At 36.4% G+C, this 24,020-nt stretch overlaps 1 protein-coding gene across 4 annotated transcripts in view; it reads right to left on the reverse strand.

The window, feature by feature from the left end:
- PDE4D (phosphodiesterase 4D) overlaps positions 1–24,020 on the reverse strand; it is a 562,124-nt gene that overhangs the window by 289,813 nt on the left and 248,291 nt on the right. The window contains exon 1 of one of the 4 annotated variants that reach the window (XM_013180535.3): positions 14,856–16,907. The exons of the other annotated variants lie outside the window; for them this stretch is intronic. Within the exon in view, the coding sequence (XP_013035989.1) occupies positions 14,856–14,902 (47 nt within the window). The 5' untranslated portion in view covers positions 14,903–16,907. Of the gene's footprint in view, positions 1–14,855; positions 16,908–24,020 lie in introns of those variants that run through there. 4 annotated transcript variants of the gene reach the window in all.

Here is a 24,020-nt window from a genome sequence, read left to right on the forward strand (position 1 = left end):
GGTGAGGGAGGTGATTCTGCCCATCAACTCTGCTATTGTGAGACCCCTACCTGGAGTCCTGCATCCAGTTCTGGGGACCCCAGCACAAGAAGGACATGGACCTGTTAGAGCAAGTCCACAGGAGAGCCACGAGGATGATCAAGGGGCTGGAGCATCTCTCCTATGAAGACAGGCTGAGGGAGCTGGGGTTGTTCAGCCTGGAGAAGAGAAGGCTCTGGGAAGACCTTACAGGGGCCTTAGAGTACCTAAAGGGGGCCTGCAGGAAAGCTGGGGAGGGACTCTTTGTCAAGGAGTGGAGTGATAGGACAAGGGGGAATGGCTTTAAACTAAAAGAAGGTAGGTTTAGGTTAGATATTAGGAAGAAATTTTTTTTACTCCTAAGTGGTGAGGCATTGGCACAGGCTGCCCAGAGAAGCTGTGGATGCCCCATCCCCGAAGGTGCTCAAGGCAAGGCTGGATGGGGATTTGAGCAACTTGGTCTGGTGGGAGGTGTCCCTGCCCATGGCAGGGGGGTTGGAACTGGATGATCTTTAAGGTCCCTTCGAAACCAAACAGTTCTATGATTCTATGAACTAAAAATAAAAAACTCTTTATTAGGTTCCAGTAACAGTCATCATGTTTTCAATCCTCTATATATTAGTATCAGTATTCAGTAATGCTTACAGCAAGATGTGCAGCAAGAATAATAAAGAAAAGGTGTAGCAGAGGTATTTATTTTCTCTTCTGAAAGAGAAGTATTTCATAGGAAATATAAATGACAGTATCACTGTCAAAGTATCAAAAATATTGTGGAAAAAAGTGTGGAAAAATGAAAGTTTGGAAAATGAAATTAAATAATGAAATTCAATGCAAATAAACAACCAAAGTACCAAACATTACAGAAGATATATATATTAAAAACAAACAAACAACAAAACAAACAAACAAACAAACAAAAATAAAAGAGCCTTTCTTATATAGGACACAGATTATGTGCTTGGGAAAGTTATATGGAAGTTGTTGAATACACATCTTTTAAAATGTCAATCTATCCTTTGTCTGTAGTGAGGATAAGCAAGAAACATTCTGAGATACTGCCAAATACACTACCTAAATCAAAATAGAAACTATTTATATAAATGAATGAGATAGAAGAATCCTGCATTCCTGTCACCATAATTGAGATATTATACTACTGCTTCTGACAGATACGCACAAAGAAACTAAAGTGATATAAAATTTCACCCAAATATGCCATGAATAATAAAAGAGAAAATTAGTCTTTCAGTGGAAGATATTCAAGCTGGTAGTATCTACTTAGAATGTTAGCAAAAAAGCCTACTATATTTCTTTTGATTTCTTAGTTTAATAGAAAATATTAGAAAACACAAAATTCAGAGACAGATGTATTTTGTCTAGGCTTGCAGTAACAATACAGAAATTCTTGAACTGAAATTATAATTTTATTAGATCTGTGATGCAGAGATATTAAGCACATTGTATACTTTAAATTACATTTAATAGATTATTATATTCAGACTATTTTATATAGATATTTCATGACAGATCAGGTTGGAAATATTTGAAGTACATAGTCAGCATAGTTAAACTGAAGGCTAACAAAGTTATATTCCATTTTATAATGCAATTTCGCTGGATTGTGTCACACTTTTTTTAACCAAATTAAATATTAGTCCTGTGTATTAACAGATTATATTATAATGTGACATGGAAAAGTGGAAGGAAATTTGCAAATAAAACTGCTGAAGTAACTAGATTTTTGATTCAGCTATCTAATTTTAAAAAAAAGTAAAAATCAATTTGGATTATTCATAAATTATTTTAAAACTATTTTTCTCACCAAGATGAAAAACCTATTGAGAAAAGAAGCTGCTGCTAAGAGCAGCATAATTTATTAAACAGCTTGCTCAAGAGACAATGGGATCTATATTTAATTCCTTCCTTTGTTTGCCCTATTCACCATGATACAGAACAACTAAGATGGGTGTATTCTACATACAATTTAGCAATTCAGAGAAAAGGACAGAAAGACAGCCACATTAGATTACACCATAGCCTAGTGTTTAGGGCACTATACAGGAATGGTGGAAAACTTAAATAGAAGATTCTGCTCTTGTTCTGGTAGAAGAGGGTGCCATCAAAACCCTAAACTCCTGTTTGATCTTGGTAGACTGCTCCAACATAGAGCTACCTCCTCCTATGCATCACCATTTTAACAGTTGAAACTATCCATGCAATTTAAGCCAAATTTGCTACTTATATTGACTGAAGCCACATATTCAAACGACAATATTAATAATGAAAATAGAAAGATAACCTATATGGGTATCAAAGATAATATAAAATATACTTCACATTTACACAATTTACTTAGTGTTTATACTACAGATACAATACAGGAATTACTTGAAAGTTATCAGTTGTTCCACTAAAGCAATTTTATTAGATCCCTGTTATTAGATCCCTGCCACAGTTTAGTCCTCAGAAATGAAAGGTTACTACTTTGTTTTTATAAATATAGCAGACACCACATAATATCACTTGGAGTTCTTTCAGAAGGAAACACAAACATCATTTAAACTTCTGGAGAGACAAAAAATGTCATTAAGTGAATTCATTCACCAGAAAGAAATTTGAAATCAGAAGGAACATTCTGGGTGATGCAATCAACTCCCCTGCTGTTATAGGCTTCAAATCATACAACTCTTCTCACAGTTAATTTTAGCATGCAACAATTGATTACTTTCATACTTTCCTCCAGTATGCTATTGGAAGGCTGTTCCAGAGCCTCTTTTGTCTGATAGAGTTTAGGAGTACTCTGATTCCCAGCCTAGAGATCCTAGTGGACAATTAAAACCCATTGATTTGTTGTATTGTGCCAACACAGCTCCATCACAGAAATATTAGAATATCTGATGTAACTGTGGCTGCCTGGCAGCAACGCTGGCAGATATGTTTTAACTTGCTCTTCAATGATAAGGGATTGACAAGCATGGCATTCTCTTACCATCTGAAGCACATCTTTATCAAGAATAACTTTACTACTCATTTATTTATTTAAACAAGAATCCTTACAAAATCTGCAGCCTACCATCTCCCACCACTGCAGGTATGTATCTAGAATACAACTCTCTGCTGTTTTCCATTTAATTTCACAATACATAAGAAATGTTTATGTTATGTTCTGTAGCTGAAAACCTTTATGCAGAAACAAATACATTGCTAAACACGCTGTAATCCCCAGGGGAGGGGAAAAAAAAAATGTTTTTTCATTTATTTCCTTGTCCTGTCTTCTTATGTAAACAGAAAAAAAATCAACAAAATCAAATATTTTTCCCCAGAAAACGCAATTACATCAATTCACAAAAGTCCACACATAAAAACCCTTGATTCTTGCTTCAAAAATTCTATACGTACTTTTCATGTATGATCCCACAAGAAACTCAGAAAGCTACACGAAATATCTTTGTTATTTTTCTAGACATGCAAGAAAATCTTAATTCAAAGTATCCCCTAAATATATTAATAATAGTGCAAAATTTACATGGATAATAGTACAGGACATCAAAGTCTCTTTTGGTATCATAAATTTTTTCCTGTGTTCAGCTGTGGGGACCCCAGCACGAGAAGAACATGGACATGCTAGACAGTCCAGAAAAGGGCCACGAGGATGATCAAGGGGCTGGAGCATCTCTCCTATGAAGACAGGCTGAGGGAGCTGGGGCTGCTCAGACTGGAGAAGAGAAGGCTCCAGGGAGACCTCATTGCGGCCTTCCAGTACCTAAAGGGGACCTACAGGAAAGCTGAGGGGAGAACTCTTTGTCAGGGAGTATAGTAATAGGACACAGGGGAATGGCTTTAAACTAAATGAGGATAGGTTTAGATTCGCTATTCAGAAGAAATTCTTTACTCCTAAGTGGTGAGGCACTGGCACAGATTGCCCAGAGAAGCTGTGGATGCCCCATCCCTGGAAGTGCTCCAGGCCAGGCTGGATGGGGCTCTGGGCAACCTGGTCTGGTGGGAGGTGTCCCTGCCCATGGCAGGGGGGTTGGAACTGGGTGATCTTCAAGCTCCTTTCCAACCCAAACCATTCTATGATTTTGTGATTCTATGAAATGATGTATCTCTTAAAACCTGTAGCAGTCACTATTACTAATAAAATCTCATTCCAACAACACTGATGTCCTCAGCGTATGTTCATGAAAGCAAGAACTAATGCACATTCAAACAAACATTTTTTTCCTCATAAATTTAGGCATACTTATAAATGATATGATTCTGTGCTTTCTGTAACTGACAATTAAAATACTGAGTACATTTTCAACAAGAAAATTATGGTATTTGATGACCTGATGAGGTTTTAAAGGTTTTCTCATGCTTTCCAAATCCTTGCTGTTATCTATGCTATTGATAATGGAAAAGAATAGCATAACTGAACTAGCCTGACATTTTATATATAACTCTCTTCAAGAGTTCATAGGCAGTTTAAGCACTTAAGATCTGCATGAAACTTTGTAAATACTCAGAATAGGAAAATCTATGGTTTATATAAATATTCATTCATTATCACCACAAATTCCAAATTCCATTCTATCTGTATTTCTGTCCTGATGACAGCATGGATGACATTTCAGCTTCACTGTTTCTACACCTGTAAATATGCAACAGAGTTCACTGACTTTAGTTTCACAGTAAACATGAATTTCAACAGAAAGTTGTTGCACTAAGAATGTGAAGCCTAGTCACCACCCTCTGTACACTGACAGTCCTGCACATCCTTATTTCAAGGGTACAGATAGCAACAAGCATTGAGCTGATGGGGATTTCTGCAAGGGCTTTGCCAGTTGCAACCATAAAGGAGCAGAATAGCCAAAACACATAAATCCTTCCCTCAGCAAGAGCACAATCTGAAGGCACTTTCTTACCAACACTGGGGTTTGGTTGGTTGGTTGGTTTTATTTTGTTGTATTTTGAGGGGGGAAATCTCGTATAAATATATATATTCCAATGCAAGTCCCAAAGCACTTCTTCCTGTCCAGCATTCTGCCTCTGTTCCCTCGACTGATAATGAGTGAAATACCTGTGAACACATAGATGGCAAATGGCCTTTCAGGAAAGCAATTAACTTAAACTCACAGTCCCAAGTATGCTTAGGTATTTATACTTTTCAAGTCTAAATCTTTATCAAAAGTACTGCATAAGGAGTTGAGTAGTAATGTTGGGGGAAGCTGAGGGAGTTTAGAGGTTAAACATTTGAATGACTGATGGAAAGAGAAAATTTGAATATCGTGAAATTAATATATCTTTATTTTCCCTAGGGTTTTGTTTGTTCATTTTTTTGTTTTCAGACACTACCACCTGCCTGGTCAGATCTCCTCTAAATACAGATCTAAAAGTAAATCCTGAAATTAAAAGTATGTTGGTGCATTGGCATGTATTCTATTTCAGGAAGTGCATTCATTTCACCTCTCAGAAAAAAAAAAAGAAAAAAAAAAGAAAAAGAAACATTTTTTTTGACACTGTATAATGAACATAAGGGCCTAGGTATCCAATCTTATTGTAGAATTGTCTGAACCAATGGTTCAAAAATGTGTATTAAGCAAAACTCTTAAAACTTTTATTCATATTCACTTTGCAGACGATAAGCAGTGCTCTAAATCATCTTCTGTAAAATCCTTCTTCCACTTCATGGAACAAGTGAGTGAGCCTCTAGCTGGTACAATCCCTACCCTATTATGACTTAATCTCTGATTCCTGCTTGGCTGCCATAAATAGCCATACATTAGCTCAGCTGCAGATCAGCATGCATACCTTTTTGTGACTGGTATTCCCAGTGGCAGTTACTTTGCCACAAACCACATCTACTTGCAAAACGCAATCCTAGAGAAGGAAATATGACCAGGCTGTGAGGATTATACTGTGTCTTGAGACTCCGTTCATGTTAAAGAAACTATCAGACAGATCACCAACATATGCTGTAATAATTTAAGCATCCCAGCAGTTAAAATTTGAAGATGTTTATTATGTAGATAACCAACACAGCACCTTAAATGCCCTGTTATCCAGACAGACCTTCCTAGCAAATAATTATGGCCACATATCACAAACTAATCCCCATATTAAAATTTGCCTAATTTTGGAGAGGATGATTTCAGTATTTGTAGGCTGGATATTCCAAATACTGTTGGATTAGAAAGCGAGGAAAGATCAGAGGTCCTTAACAACTTTCCTTCTCTGGGGGGTTGTTAGGGTTATTATACTTTCATTGGACAGGTCAGTCTGCTGCAGTCTACTTACTCCCTGTAGGAGGTGATGAACATTTTGCATGGCAATTATCTAAAGGGCTTGGAAATTCTTTGAGGAGAACTGCAGTCACTGATGTACTTTTATCCTGAAGAACGTTCCAGAGCCACTTCTGATCAAAATCCCAAACGGGAATAAGGAAAGATGAGGTATTTGTTAATTGGTAACCTTCACCTATGCTCCCCTTCAAGATCTCTGAGTTAGAGTACAGTCAAGAGAACTACTGTCTCACAAAATTAGATAACTGGCAAGAAATTCAGAAGGGCTGAAACAATGCACACACACACACACACACACACACGGGGAAAAAAAAATCACAAATGGTCTAAGATGCATAAAGAGACATCTTAAGAAAATGTTCAGTTGGCCAATAATTGGTCACTACCATAACTATAGCTGAAGTCTAGATACACCTGTTTAAATTTTCCCTTTAAAATAACACCATAGTAAGAAACATGGTTAACCTGTTACTGTTAATGTCTCAAGTATTGAGACAAACTAAATGAAAATATCACCACCATTAATCATTTGGTAACTAAAATTTACTCAGTTCTTTGAAATCATTAGCTGCCTATGGTGAATACAGCTAGATACACAGGCAAGCAAAACCAGTTTTTGAAATGTCTTCCCTATTACTTAAACATACATATCACAGGAGTATGTGAACTTTCATTGATGGTTCTACCAACTCTAAACAGCAAGGCTATTTCACCACGAAGTTCTTGTCCAGCTTTGAATTTGTGTCATAATTGGTTTCAGTTTAAAGGTAATTAAACTCTGAAAACTTTAAATTCCTTTTGAATAACACAAGGTATACCAGCATCACCAGAAAACTAATCAATCTTAAAAAAACTGATGGTTAAAGAACTCATTCTTTAATATCTATTCCAATAAATTATCAAAGAGAAATAAATCCCATAATAGTGTGAAATAAGACTCATTAAAGTAATGCAGTACAAAATTTTATGATTTTAGGACACAACACAAATTATCTTTTTCCTTAAAATGATCCAAAGATTGTATGATTATTCTCAAGGCATAGAACTGACCTTGGAATTTCAGCAAGTAACTGTTGCGTCAAACCCAACAACTTGTAAAGATCACAACATGTTAGAGTTACGTCCATATGATAAGCGTAGGTAACTTTTACTCCTTAGCTACTGACAGTATAAAAATGTGTCTGCATTTAAGATCAAAGACCATTTGTTGATGGCTGAAATTAAGAATTTGACAATAACTATATAAGAATTATGGAATCATTAGCTACATTTCATTGCAGATGGAAGGAGGGTAAGAGTTAGAGTCACCTCTTTTCATCTCAATAAAAATCATCTGTTTTCCTGAAGGGGACAAGCTGTCATCTGTCATATCAAAGTAACCAAATTAAAAGGAGACAATATGAAATAATATAGTTTAAATTCCCTCAGACAATTGAGAATAGGAAGCCATGCTACTTCAGAAAAAAAATGAAACCTTCTACATGTTTTCCGTAAAGTTACTGAATATTATCATACAGTAAAATTCGAAGTTAGAATATAGGAGGAAAAGAGACCCTCCTTTTGAGAGGTGAACTAAGCTAAGTAAACAAATGAAAAAAAGACAGTTCCCTTTGAACAACAGAATTTGAGACTCAGGAATACTTTGTATCCTATACCTTTCCAGTGTTTGAATATCATTAATATCCCAACAAATCTTTTAATCTGTTCTCAATAGAAAGAGGATTGCTGCCTAAATACGGCAAAATACTAATCTTCATACCAGTTTTCCCTTCTAATATTTAAAAATAGCAATAAATTGCCAAGGTAATGTAGAAATATCAACTTAGCCACCTTTAAAACTAGTAGAGAAATATACAAACCTTTCTTCTGTTAATATTTCCATGTGTTGTAATGGAAATGGTTTGGACACTTAAAAATAGTTTTCTATTTCCTAAGCAAAGTAGTTCATTTGTTTTTTTTCAGATGTTGGGGCTGATTACGTCTACTCCTCTGAAATTTTGTTTTTTGCACACTTCATTTTGTCAACCTCATGGACATGAAAAATTATTCCATTTGTTAACAGCTACCAACCAATAGCTTTTACTGGAAATATTCTCATCTCTTTTCAGGTTAACATAAAAACTATCTTAAAGTGTTCTGCTGTTATCAAAGAGTTAATCCAGTCATATAAAAGTATTAAGCATCATGTATTCTGTTCAGGTTTCAGCATACAATACTGAAATCCAATTAGTATTAACGTAAAAAATGTCATTTGCATAGTGTACAAGTGAAACCTAGCTATTTATATTTTAATGAGATTAAAGAATAATGAGTCATAAATTATATTTGTTGACCAACCTTCTTCAATTTTGTAATCATTAGCTTTTAGTGTTTCTTCTCTTCCCACTCTCTACTCTCCTCTTCTCCCTGCTCCCATATAACATGTTGAACTAAAACAGTAAATCTGAATGGACAAGGCTTTGGTTGTCTCCAAATGCCAAGTATGTGGATCTCAAGTAAACCTGCTAATTTACCAGAATGCTTAAAACTGTAATTTCTTTTCCCAATAGAAGCCAAATTCCCATCCTGAAGTGACTGCATCTGTGAATTAAAAAACATTCCCTCTTAACACAGATCAAAGAATTTAGAAACAATATAAGAATCCAGAAATTTACTTAAATGAAATGTAAGTAATACACAATATATAATCAACATATTTAATATAATAATCATTTTTTTCTTCATTATTACCATAGTTTAAAAAGTAGTGATGTAAGGTATTTTTTGCTGAGTCAAAGTACAGGTAGAGATTAATTCTTCCTAAAGAAAAACAGAAGGTGGCTCTTTGTAAGCAGGCACAAGTGAAGAGACTGTAAAGGAATTGCATAAACAATCAACAGGGTGTTTTATGAGGAAAAAAAGCTTAAATTACTTTCTACTGTGGTGACTTAAGCTAACAAGAAGGCTACAATTCGAGAAGATATAAATCAGGATTATGTACAGAGAAAAGAAGACTTTCTGAAAGATTGTAAGATCCTTCAAGGAACAATTTGACTAACTTAGCCTGAAAATGACTGGTTAAAAAAGATGGGTGTGACCTACTGCAAAATGTTGTCTGTTAACTACCCAGTCATTACAGTATATAAAAAAAAGCACATTCAGTATATCCAGGGGAGACCATGAAAAAATGGAAACAATTCAGAATGTGCCCATTATGCTTTCTGATAATTTTCACACATATGCACAAAATTGTTACGGTGTTATAACAAACTACTTTACCACTACTTAGAGCAACATACATACACAGATGGTTATATTATATATAAATATATATGTATATCTACAAATATATATGTAGAAGTGCATATATATATAAATGTATAATCACATTCCAGAACAAAAATAGCAGTAGAAACCTACTGTGCTCTACCTAATCCTGTCAAGACACAGTGTTTTAAAGCGTTTTCAGTCCAAATTAACAAAACAAACCAGGCAGTACATCCAAATGACAAAGGTATGAAATAACTTCATTGATCATAAACTGAGGATGGAAGAGCAAAAGGTAGGCTTTGGCAGAGTCCACAGTAGGATTCTACTGTGAGCTAAAAATTGTCATTCCACTTTCCTCCTTTCATATTGGAAATTCTAAATTTCAAGGGGCAAAATTTGAGTTTGAATCACTTGCAGTACTATAAAGAAGATGAATACACTAGTCATTAAAAACAAAAAAAAAAGTTAAATGACTCTAGAATAGCAGATTAAAATCCCAACAGGATACTAATCTGTCTAGGACCAAAAGTCCCAAAGTGAGCCACCCCACCGTTTGTATTAGTTCATAAGGTTACATTTTCATTCCTGCATATAAATTTTATTTGCAAAAGTGCCGTAACTATTGCGTTGAAGACTACAGAGCACTTCAGTGGTAAGGGATGTAATTTATATATACAGATACAGATAGATACAGATCTAGCCTATCCATCAGGAGCATTGTCAGGCTTAGGTGACTAGTGGTATCTCAGGAGCACTTTCATTTTTTTGCATGGCTGCCTTACAGAAAGTGAAAGCTTGGCTAATAAGAATTATAGAAAAATAAATCCTTGCCCTAGTTCCAAATGGTAAAAATATTTTCATCTCTTCACTGCAGCTCAGCATATTAAACACTGTTTGGGTGCTACTGGTCAGCTAAGTTGTTAGAAATATGAAGGAAAAGGCAACAGATGTCTTAAAATAAAACTCTTTGTTTCATTCAGTATACAGACCTTACTAAACTCATCCTAACTGGAGCAATAAACTTCAACAATGCCTGAAGCAAAGCAACACCTGTTATTGAGCATAAGAAAACATGGAATAAGGTGACCTTTCATACTTAGCAGTACTGTGAAAACCTACTGGTCATAGAGGATTAAACAAACTTTTTTTCATCTCAGGAAGCTTTCTTCTTAGTTTAACAAATCATGTTTTTTCTTCCCCTTCGAGCTTCAGTGTCAAATCCAGATTTCCAAGGGAAGAATTGTTATATTCCTCTGAAGTTTTTATGTTAATGTCTTAAGTCTAAAATACTAAAATATAGTAAAATACTGCAGTGAAAAGCAGTTCAGAAAGAAACTTTCTTTTTTGCACTAAACAGAATGTTCTATAACAAACATATAAGAAAATATGAAACATTTCATTCTGGTTTGGGTTAGAAGAAAAGAGTCCTAACTCTTTGACAGAGCATTGTTCAGACTCAGTTCCCAATGATTATTTAGTGAGCTTTGGTGACTCAACATCCTAAGGATGTACCAAAAGTTCATGCATTAGGATTGAGATCTTCATTTCCATCAGTTTTCTTCACAATTACAGATTGTCCTGTTCTCACAAAATGGAAGAACCTGTGTAATAATGGAAAGTCAAACCATTTTGGCTGGCCAAAATCCATGTGGGTTTCTATAAAATGTATAAACAAACAATTTAGTATCATTACTTTCAAATTCTGGGAACAAAAGAAGACAGAATCATAGTAACAATTGCATTCATTCAGGGATTTACTAAGGTGATTTTCAAAAAACTGGTTAGTCAAAAAAATTAATCTAAAACAAACAATAGCATGAAATGAGATGCACTCGTCTCATTTTGCCTTGGATGAACCATACAGAACAATAAGGATCAAACCAAGTATATATAGCAGGATTAAAAAGGAACCAAGAAATGATATATTATTTTTCTCTTAATCACTGCCTTGGTAAGCAAGTTAAATTTCATTCAATCTTATTAGCATGAAAGTTGGCATAAAAGGATGGATTCATAGGTTGCATTTTTTTATTCGGAAAAGTTGTGTTCACCTGTGTACTAATTTCAAACCTTTATCAACTTAAAAGATGTTCTTTAATAGAGGTTTTTCAATTCTATTTTTCCTATGGTAAAACTAAAAGGCATGTGCAATATTTGTTTACTCAATTAGGCAAGCCAAAATCGAATACAATGTTTATCTTTATTTGGTTTGGCATCAAAAAGGCAGATAAATGTAATGGAAAGGAAAGCTAGGTTATACAATTCAGCAGTAAATGTTTCTAAAATTGTTTTCAATGTGAATGGCAGTAAGCTGCATGCTGTTAATACATAATTTATGTTATACAGTGTGCAGTGTGGTAACTAGTTATAAAATCTTATTCTTCCTTCTACTATCGTCATGTTTCTTACTGTTACTCAGACTAGCTTTATCCTCACCTGGGACACTTGCCCCAACCACTGTACCCCTTTAATTGTATGTGTTTTATATTTGCTTCTATGCCTGAAACAGCTTCTGACAAAATACCTCTTTTTTGTCTACTCCATTCTCATTTCTATGCCCTTTAAAGTACATTCAGATTATAGCTACCCTTATCTGCCTCATACAGTTTTGATCCCAGTTGTATAGCCAGGGTACATGTATATTTCATAGCTGGTTTTGGATAGCAGTCAGTTCCTTTCTATTACCAGGACGGTTCAGATACTGGAGTTCTCACCATACCTCCAAAAGCTTCTCGGTTCACATTTAAACCCTGCTCTAAGGGCCACCAGCTTTATGCTGTTCTTTCCTAAACCCATTTGGAGGACCAAACACACAGAAACACATCCACCACCTTGGCTCATATGACACACTGATAAAAAAATAAATTTCAAAGGGGTTTATTTTTTATCTCCCTCTTCCTCCCCCTTATTCCAAGGAGAACTATCACGTGACAGCATAGTGTATGTCTCTCAGGTATAGAAGATATCTTAAAAAAGCAACATCTCTAAGGTACAGAAAATTATTAGTTCTACTTCTGAAACACATTAATCTGCATGCAGATGAAGATTACAAATTATCATAAAGTACATGATGGTGGCCACAAAACAGCTTTGATGTGTTGCATCAGCACTGGGGAAGCATTATTAAAAGACGATCAAGTAATATTTGTATTAAACACAAAACTAATTGGGTCCCATGACATATATAATTTCCTTTATCTTTATTATCATCCTTTAATGGACAGACATCTGAAAGTAGCATAAGGTGAGGTTATATACATATAGAAGAACACTTCTTCATGACAATTACTTCTTCATGACAATTGCAATTCAAAAAAGAAACGGTTGCCATACCTGATAGGCAAAGCATAGATTTGTGAAGGTTCAGAATTTAAAAAACAAAACAAAACTATGACTGGCAGCTTAAAATTGTTACCCACAAATGCTCCTTACAAACCTCCTGTAGCATGAATAAGCAAATTTGCCAGTTCTCCAAGTCTTGAGGAACAAGAGTGGGCTAAAAATGTTTCAGTACTAAGTTAAGGTATAGCATTCACTAAACACAAACACAGGCATGGTACAGTTTCCATTGACTTAAAATACTAAACACAGATCATCTAATTAAATTCATTTAATTGCCACAGCAAACACTTCTGCCACAGTCTTGCCTAGACAAGACCACATGTTCTGTGGCAAACAGCATTGGGCGGGGAAGGAGCACACAGGGAAAACAGCTAACTACATTTCAGACAGGATAAATAAAAGAGTTGGTTTGCTCAAAATCCATTTCAAAAGACTGCAGACTTCATGTTGGTTTAAAACCATTTAGACAGAAGATGGACCCTGGGGGTTAAGATGTTCTTCAAATTATTGCTCTAAGTTATTAAAAACAGAAGTAGGCCAAATTCTTAGAAGACAAAAGAAATTGTCTTCCTGTTAGGTGTGCAGTCCAGTACCCTTTCCAACACATTTTGCTAAATAAACTGCCAAGACAGAAAGATTAAATATATTAAAGATCACATTGTTAATTTTCCTTGGTGACCAGAAGTTGGCTATAAAAGGTTTTTTTATGTAAGCTAAAATGGTCTTAGGTGGAATAAAATGTAATGAAAAACAGTACATGCATCAAAAGGGAAGTGAGTCTACCAATTATTTATTAAAATTAAAGTAATAAGAGAAAACGAGCAGCCAGAGCATCACACACCCCTTCCCCCTCCCTCCCCCCCATAATCTGACAGTCTGCTTGCAGGCTCCTGCCATTGGCTCCGCGGGCAGGAGCCGGCGCCTCTGACAAATGACACTCAGCTGACGCCAGCACTGGTGCTGCCAGGCACCAGGGTCTCAATTTTTATACTGTTCCTCTTAAATACAACTTTAAAATGTCATGAAAAGGATTTGGCCTTAAGAACTCTGCTAACATATTTCCCAGGGAAAATTCTTCCTGCAAATTAGTCATATACAGAGGCTAACATACGCTGGGGGCATATCTTTCAAAAATATATGCACATGAAGCCAATGTCACAACTTGAATGCAAATTTTCTCCAGTGAGCTTCCACAATTATGTTTGCCATTAAAAGACTCAATATTTACCCAATGAGCACAAGTTTTCTAGAAAAGTATTCTTGCATTAGGTAATGTTCACTAAACACTAATGAAAACAAATTCCAACATAAAGAGTATGACATGACGCAACAACAACTGGTAGAATTTATAAGTCAACTCTATTGCAAAGAAAGTTACAGAGAAAGACTGTTTAGTGAGCAAGAACTATAAATGTCTGTGGTTTAGCAAGGAAACAGATGTTTTAATGATGATAAAGGGATTTTAATGCTATGTGCCTGTCTTCCAAACACTAGAAAACCTACCAGACAAATGAATTGAAGATTACTGTATTATATGAATGAACATTTTTTCCAGTTTTCAGGTCACTTGAATGTATAGAAATAAGCTCCAGGGCAAACAATACAATATGAAAGGACGAAAATACATCTTCATCATTTCCATCTAGTAATGCTAAGAAAGAAATGAGAAGTATTTCTGTACCTCTGATACTGAAAGAAAACATGCTTCCCTGCTCAAAAGGCTTTTATCATATAGGAAAGCATGACCATAATAATTTCATTTTTATCACTTGTCTCTTCTGTACAGGCAAAGGAGTGCCAAACATATTACTTCAGCAGTACTGTCTCTGTGAGATTCTCATAGCCCAGTTAGTCCTCATTTGACATTAATGTGGGAAAAAACACAGCATCTGGTACTTGCCATGGTATTTTGCAAACAACCATTTTGAGTTTAACAATCTGTAATGTGTATTGATTACTCACCATATCCATGAATGCCTCCTAAAGGGGAAATTATTCACATGCATCATGTTCACAGATCTTCCAACATTAGTGTTTTCCTTGTCAGACAGCTTTATCTGTTATGGTATTCATAGATGCATTCCAGAACAACTGCACGAGCAGTTAACAGCAGGGATTATTGCAAGAGTAACTGTAATCCACAAAAATAAAAATTCCCGGGATCTGAAGAAAGACTTGTCACAGGGTTTTCTAGGTACGTGTCCATCCATTTATGCCTCACTTGCTACTTAAAAAACATTAAACTGATCAGTATACAGAAACAGTATGACAATGCCAACAGTTTGCCTTGATAAAAATCCAAGTTGTTTTAATACGAATTAAAGCATCTTCATATGCAGCATCCTGTACAGTTGGAAAAGGTTAGTCAAAAGGTAGCTTCTTGTCATCCATGCCAAATCAGTGGTGAGAGGAAAATGTGTAACTTCAGATTGCTTTGCCATGTTCAGAAAGGAATATTGCTTTTTCTTCTTTCTTAGACACATATTCATCACTGATCACTCTAATGCAGTTTTCCCTTATTACAAGCCCAGGGAACAGGATGGTGTTTAATAGTCATGTACAACAAAACCAAACTTCTTTCTGAATTTGATTCTCTGGGTTTATTTCTTCATCTAAGAAAGAAGGAAGGAAGTATGCTTTTTCTGCTCCATAGAACAGGACTACAGTTAGAGACCATCATGAGACAAGATCACATCATGATCCAATTCGCTTTTGCTGTCTAACCCCATAAGAAGGCTGTCTGCTCCCTTTAAGTAAAATGACTAAGCTATTGATTCTTGCACTGCAGAACCTAGTTCTCTTTTGATGTTACACTGTACATAAAAATCATGTGCATCATTTTTTATGTTGCAAAACGAAAGCACAGCCTTAAGTCCCGTGTTGTCTGAGAATTCTTTCTCTGCTGTCCTTTCGTTTGTTTTTATTTTTATTTTTTCCCACCCCCCCAGTCCAGCTCCCAGCTAGTAGTTATCACTCCTGAAGCTCTGACAACATCCTCGGGAAAGCTTCTTCATTAAGCCCAAGCTTGAGAGCCGGTGCCTACGCTCAAAACGCAACGCGGGCAACAGGCTCGCTCTTCCTCGCTCCTGGCAAGGATTTCCAACATACCCCTCGGGCTCCCGCTGTCCTCGCCCGCTCCGCTCGGCGCTCCGGACACTCGCGGGCTCGGCGGCACCCCGCCCGCAGCGGGGCTGGGCTGGGGCTGCGGTGAAGGCAGGCTGCCTGGCAGAGCCGGCGCTGGCGTCAAGGGGGCCCTCTAGGTGGGTTCTCCCGGCACAGCGCCGTCCTGCGCGGCTCTTCCCACCCACGCAGGGAGCGGGGAAGGATGGGGCCGTGCGGGGAGCAGAGCACCGGAGCCTTCCTTAAAGCCACCTCTTTTCCTTGCGGCCGCAAGCGAGGGGAATGCAGCGATCGAGGGCAGAAAGCAGCGGGCAGTGGTGCACGGAGAAAATAAGCTTTCCTGCGCTGATCCCTGCTGACATTCAAGATCTCAAGAAAGGCTTTTACACTTCATGTGCCCAGGCCGTATACAGTTCACTTGTCATTCTTTCTTCCTTTTTCCTTTTTTTTTTTTTAACAAGGTTTACACTGCTTTTTAAACTTCGAATAACCTCCTGCCCTTTTGGACAGGAAATCCTGCAGTTTGGAAGCCAGCTGCAACTTCAATGACATTAAAAGCTGTGATAAAAGTGTGTATTTGATTAGGGTGTGGGTGGACTTGCGAGTAACATGATAAGATACTGCACTGCACATTTTCATAGATCCTATTTCCTTAACCTCAGTCCTTTTGCTGCTGTGGCCCTGTTCTACAGTTCCCCAAATTAGTCCTGTTAAAGTTGATGCCATTCTGTAGAAAGAATAAAATATTAAACTTCTTGAATATGATAACGCATTGGCAGTAAAATGCTATTTCTTTTAATTCAGCAACAAAAAGTGAGCTTGTACTGCTGTATACTGCAAGCATCTGTACTTTGAGGAGTTAGAGCACCAAAATACAACAGATTTCAGAATTTAAAAGGATTCCAGCAACGTTTATGTCCTGATGCTCCATGCAGAAGGTTGGTTTTTCATTTTTTTCATTTAAATATAGCCATGACAGAAAACAGATACAGTGAATTACAAATAGTAAGAATGAAAGTTAGCCTTTTCTAACTAAGAGCTTAAAAACAAAGTCTATAACCACGTTCAGTAAGGACATTTGGTATAACTTTTTAAAAGACCATGTAAACTGTTTGTACTTTATGCAAAAAGCACCACTGCCACCACCCCAATCCCAAACTGGCATTAGGAATTTATGCCAAAAGCATTTGAAAAGAGTATAAACAAAGCTGTGAAAACTGAAAGGTTGTGTGATTAATCTATCTATATAAAACAACAACAACAACAACAAAACATTACATCTAACTAATCCAGTTGTCTATGGCTTTCTCTAGGCTAGAACCACTTATTATGAAATATTAAGTATGCCAAATGCTACACAAATCTGCACTGTCATTATTATTTCATATTGTACTTGCCTAACTGCACACTTGCCTGATCATTCTTAGGTGCTGACATTTTCCACGCTAGACTTACTTTATGAATTGTACTATCTTGAGAAAGAGCTTCTTAACACCAACCTGCCACTAAACACATTTGAAATTCACAGTCTATTCTGCATCTTTGTCATGAGGAAACCAATATATTTGGTTTTCTCTAGTATTAAGTTCAGCACAAATTATATCCACTGACTCAACTAATTTCATTTAGAAGCACAGTTGCAGAAGGAGGGTGAGCATATGTAAAATTACTATAGAGCATTGCACAGCAGTTAGAGAACTCACCAACCAAGTAGAACACAGGATATATGGGCCTTGCAGAGCAAGGGTAAGTTCAAACCAGGGACCTAAATCAGTAAAGAATTTTTGCCACGCTTCTAGGATAGGCTGACTTGTGAAATTCTTCTAGGTCAGGCCAACTATAGATTGCTAGTCAGTTCAGTTTGAAAAAATGCAATATTTAAAAACATTTGGTTGCATTAACCATAGTGGCTTTTTTTTTTTTTTCTTTAACTAGGTATGTACAAAAATAAGCATTTGGGTATGTTAGTTCCATCTCAGCTTCCCCTACTTCCTTGAAACAGTAGTTTAAGTATAATTCAGTTCAATAAAAATAAAGTTTAAAAAAAAAAAAGAAAAATTAAAAAAAAGGCATTTCAAAAGCAGGTTTTGCTCTGATCCCTTGGTTCTGTCAAAAGGACAGTGCTCTGACCATTAGAATTTAGGCTACATGAAGGTCTAATGCATCTTCCCCACTCATGTTGAATCTAGGCTAAGCTGAAAGAAGCTGGAGAGAAACAGACAGACAAAAAAGAGTCTGCAACTGATATTGACTCTTCCCTGAGAGAGAGAGGAGTCCCAGATTCTAGCCGCTTCTACAAGGTCTCTTTGAGAATTTTTCACTGAAATTAATTAGGTAATGGATAAAGTATGTTGATAGCATGAACTGGCTTACAGCATTTCTCATTTTCAGAGAAATGATCACATTGGACTACAGAGTGACGATCTATCTTCTTTTCTCTCTCTCTTTCTGGTCTTGGGAAGCTTGTATTCCTTACCACTGAATGAAAGATCTAAACAAAGAGTCATGAAGAGTGTGTCCAATAAATTTTCTTTTTAATCAGCCTATTAACAGTGCAGAATTGAACACCTTTCTTTCCATCCTAGTCTTTGAGGTTAAAGGAACCAAGCAGGATTATCTGCATCTCCATTTTCTGGTTTCTGCATATATGTGTTCCTCCCACAACACTCTGCTTTTCAATTGTCAGTGATAGCAAAAAATTCACTTAAAATGGGCTAACATCTGGTTCTGTCAAATTGAAGTTCTATAGCATATTTTCTTCACCTCTTCTTAAATGTGCAAATGCATTCACAGACTAGAAGAGTTTACCTTGAAACATTTCTAGTCCTAATAGTAGCACTAAAAGAGGTAAGAACTGCTATGCTCTCAGTGTCAGGTTTTTAATATAAAATCAATAAAGACAATAATATTATATATATCATACAGGTCACAAGAAACATGCATGATATCAACAGTGGTATATAAAACTACCATTTCTATGCTGACCAAGATGATGGGGTTTCTGAAAAAGAAAAAAGATAAGTTTAACTTACAACATATTTTTACAAAGATTTTTTGTTGTTGTCTTGTTTTGTTTTTCCAAAAGGGCAAAAGATCAATAAGTCAAACATTTTGGTGGCAATACAATAGTGATTAGGGCAAAACATGCATCTAGGAAGGTAAAGCTAATGATTAAAGAAATGCTGAAGAGAGAGCACTAAATAATAGTATACAGAATGTTATCAGTGTCACTGATAAACCAGTGACAATGACCTAGGGCAACTTTTTTGAGACTATGCAAGATAAGCTGGTGAGTTCAGCCAGCAGATTGTGGGCAAGTGTCAACAACAACAAAAAACATATCAAACTTGGCATTGTATAAGAAGTCTCAAAATTCCCTCCAAGAAAGGAATGGTTGTGTACCCTGTAATATTGTATCAATGATAAGGAGGACTCATTGAGATGAAGATCAAGGTATGTAATATGGGCTACTGTGAGAAACATATTGCTAACATAAATACAGTGCAGATGGTTAATTTTAACCTTCAGGAAGAATAATTTGATACTGTGCATAAATATGAAAATTCTTTTCAGGCAAAAAAAAAAAAAAAGACAAACATGACATTTTGCATGCATTTTTAAAACCGGTTAAGAGATTACTCAAAGCAGAAGAGCTAAACTGAAATTAAGTCTCAAATGTTAATACTGATTTCATCTGCAATAGTATAAAAATACAATGACATAGACAGTGGGATCTAGTGCACCCTCTGTGTGTTTGCAGATGACACCAAGCTGAGTGGTGCAGTTGATACAACAGAAGGAAGGGATGCCATCTAAAGGAACCTAGAAAATCTTGAGAAGTGGGCCCATGTGAACCTAATGAGGTTCAAAAAGTCCAAGTGAAAGGTGCTGCACCTGGGCCGGGGCAATCCTGGACATGAGCACAGACTGGCATAAGAACTCATTGAGAGCAGCCCCGCAGAGAAGGACTTGGGGTTCTGGTAGGTAAAAAGTTTGACATGAGCCGTCAGTGTATGCTTGAAGCCCAGAAGGCCAACTGTATACTGGGGTGCATCAACAGAGGGGTGGCCAGCAGGTCAAGGGAGGGGATTGTCCCCCTCTGCTCTGCCCTTGTGAGGCCCCACCTGGAGTGCTGCATCCAGGTCTGGGGCCCCCAGCACAAGAAGGATGTTGATCTGCTAGAACGGGTCCAGAGGAGGGCCACAAAGATGATCAAGGGGCTGGAGCACCCCTCCTACGAAGAGAGGTTGAGAGAGTTGGGGATGTTCAGCCTAAGAAAGAGAAGGCTCCGGGGTGACTTCACTGCATCCTTTCAGTACTCAAAGGGGACTTATAAAAAAAGATAGAGAGCAACTTTTTGCTCAGTCAGATAATGACAGGACAAGGGGGAAAGGCTTTAAATATAGGGGAGATTTAGCTTATAGATTAGGAGGAAATTCTTCACTCAGAGTGTGGTGAAGCACTGGCATAGGTTTCCCAGAGAAGCTGTGGATGCCCCATCCCTGGAGTTGTTCAAGACCAAGTTGGATGGGGCCCTGAGCAACCTGATCTAGTGGGTGGTGTCCCTGCCTATGGCAGGGGGATTGAAACTAGATGATCTTTGAAGTCCTTTCCAACCCAAGCCATTCTATGATTGAATGACAAAATGGTCAAACCTATGCATGAACAAAAAGTATGGAGGTAGCAATTCCCCATACCTGGAGCTCATTCCTATATTTTAAGTGATAGAATCCCTATAGTGGTTATAAATTCTCTATGGAAGCTATATAGATTAAAAAATCAACTCAATTAATGAAGTGGTAAGAAGTATGTACCCAACTGCACACAGTTAAAGGAAATCATCCAAGTGATAGGTCTTTAGTCATAAAAATTTTAAGATCCACAGGAGTTATCTTCAATAATTATAGCACAGAAACTGGAGGCACAAATTCCTCTCTTCAGAATCCTCAACAGAATGAACAGATAAGCCTGATAAACTCCTTACTCTCCACACGGAGACTACTAGAGACTTTTACTTGCACACAAGTGTTGTGTGAGTGTACATCAAGTCAAATAAAAGCTTTTTGTCCTGTCTGCTTTGTGTACCATCCACCCTGCATATAAATTAACTCCTTATTGAAGCCTCTTTTGGATAAGGTAAACTATTTTGTCAGAAAGAAAAAACTGTGCTTCTTTAGAAGAAGTATGCTACAAGCAGTACAGATAACAGCAGGTTTATACGTCTCTGTTCTTCTTATCCGATCTTGCATCCATATGGGCCTTGCCCCCTCAAATGTCTTCATGTGTCTTCATGACAAATCACAAGGCAAGCAACACGAATTTGTGGTGTCATGCTATCAAAACACCGTTCTGGTGGGCTCTGACACAGCCTCACATGATTTTAGATACTTTGAACTGAAAAATTATAGAGAAAATTGTATCTGTACCCAGAGGAGATCTAAATGAGTACTATGCAATGTGTCTATAACCTACTCCACATAACTTGCCCTCGGGGCTTGAGAGCATACTTAGAGCCATAATTATATCATTGAAATTAATACTAAAAGAGAAAACTTCAAAAAACATGTAGCTCACATTTGAACAACAATCATAAATTAAGTAACATTGCTAAGAGCTTATGGCTATTCCTTAAGATGGAAGAGAGCTTAGTTATCAAGTGTATTTTTGTTCCAAAAATTATATGCTCAACTGTAATATAATTTCAGCAGAACATTATCCATCCAAGCCTCAGTTCTTTTTGAAATCCAAAGAATCTTCAGGTCAAGAACTTAGAAGAATTAATATTTTATAATTTATGTTTTCTATTAACTTATTCACTTGTGTGTTTTGTTCTTTTTTTCTTTCTTTTTCCCTTAGTCTCCCCCCTCCCAATTAAAGCAAGAGAAGTTTTTCAGGTAATGTCATTCTAAATTATAAGATCTGCTTAATTGTTCAGTTATAGCAAAAATAATTGTTGCTATGAATCTTTCTTGGTAAACTTCCCTTCTTGCTAAACTTTTGCTATGCCATTTGTTTCCTACAATCTACATATCTGGAGAACGTTCTTCACCAAGAGGGTGGTCACACGCTGGAACTGACTCCCAAGAACCGTGGTCACAGCACCAAGCCTGATAGAACTCAAGAAGCATTTGGACAATGCTTGCAGAGATATTGTCTGATTTTGGGGTGATTCTGTGTGGAGGAAGGAGTTGGACTTGATGATCCTTGTCGGTCCCTTCCAACTCAGGACATTCTATGATTCTGGGATTAAACAAATGATTAAAGTTGCATAGATTTAAACTGGGACAAATGGAGTGGTGTGGAAAAAAAATGTCCTTCTGATACATTAACTACCTTCTTGTCTCATTTGAAGACTAAGAGTCCTGCTCTCCTTGATGTTACAGGTCAGTGATCCTTGAGGAAAAATTACTGTAGCTGTCTGGCGTAGCAACCTATCTCCATTGATTAGACAATGGTCATGCTCACAGACTCATCTCCTCCCTGTTGCATAAGGGCTCAGATGCTTTAAAAATCATTCTACTAATGTAAATAGAAACTTTGCATGTAGTGGCACTGCATTAACTGTTTTGATGTATATCTGCTGTGAAACAGGAAATAATCTGCATCAGGTAGCCCAAAATTCTAAAATTTCACCTTAGTGAAAATATTAGGTAAAACTGAAATTCACACTAACAGTTTGCAGAAGTTACTTAAGAAAAGCATTTGTTTTCACAACTGTAAAACTGAAATGCTGAAGAAATAACATTTTTTAAAATTTTCTGCAGTGGTAAGGAATTGAAGTCATGCCAAATACATTTCCAGGGAATAATCATGACCTATTCTCTAATATGAAGATTTTTGTATATTATTTTAACAGTACTCTATTTCAAATTGAATATATAGTTCAGAGTACTTGAATCATGAATGTCAAGGTAGAACAAAACTTTACTCATTCATACTTCAAAAAAAAAAAAAAAGAAAAACAGAGATTCCAGTAAATACTGGTACTAGTTAGTTCTAAATGATATGATATTATGTTCATACTGTGAGGAAGCTTAAAACGAAACAAACATTTGATTTAAAATAATTCTTTTAATGTAAGTATGTATCTTCAATTTAATAAACAAGTCTAAAATTGTCTTTATTTACTTTGCTCACAAACTTATCTGGTTTACATTTTCATATATTTTTTCCCAAACCTGGATACAATGCAAATGGTGTAAAGATGGCATGTGAGCCTACAATGGAGAGGGCTTCCTAGCAGTCCATAATCAGGTTAATTGGAAAACAGCACTGATGACTTCTGGGAAAACTTGTACACTGTCCTTTACGTGATTAAGTCGACATTAGTATTCAATGATTGTTGAGAACGTTAAGTGAGAAAATATATTTTTTTTCAGATACTGAAGAATATCAACACAAAAGTGCATAAATATTCACTGAGACTGAAGTTTTGTTTGTTTGATTGGTTGTTTTTTTAATCACAATGTCTTTACTACACAGAGTAGAAGTTTCGATATTCTCCATGCATATCAGCTTTACCTTCTCTACAGGACTTTGAGAAAAGACAGCCTACAATGAGTTTTTCCAACATGCTTGCACTTAATTTGCTAATAATTTGTTTATTAGTCTTGTGAAGATGGCTTCTTTCTATATTGCCATGCATTATATATATTCTGAACACAACAGCATTTTACAAAAGAATGGTAACAGCATGAATTCAGATATGACTTACAAAAAGAAACAAAGGATCCTTCATTGACTATTTTTATGGAATCTTACTTAGATGTACAACTCTTTTCTGACAGCTTCTTGTCTAGATAACCTTTTTTCTTTTTTGGACGGGGGACTGTGATACAATGGGACAAATGTAAAATAAGTAACAATACTTTGATGCATTTTCTGAAATGTCATTTCTACTAACATATCTTATTTTTCTATTAACTATACTTCTCTGATGCACTCAAATACACAGTTTAGTAAGAAAATTTCAATTTATGATTTAATGATTGACAATATTTTAGAACA

This window comes from Anser cygnoides, chromosome Z (assembly GCF_040182565.1).
Source record: "Anser cygnoides isolate HZ-2024a breed goose chromosome Z, Taihu_goose_T2T_genome, whole genome shotgun sequence".
In the NCBI taxonomy this organism is placed as follows: domain Eukaryota; kingdom Metazoa; phylum Chordata; class Aves; order Anseriformes; family Anatidae; genus Anser; species Anser cygnoides.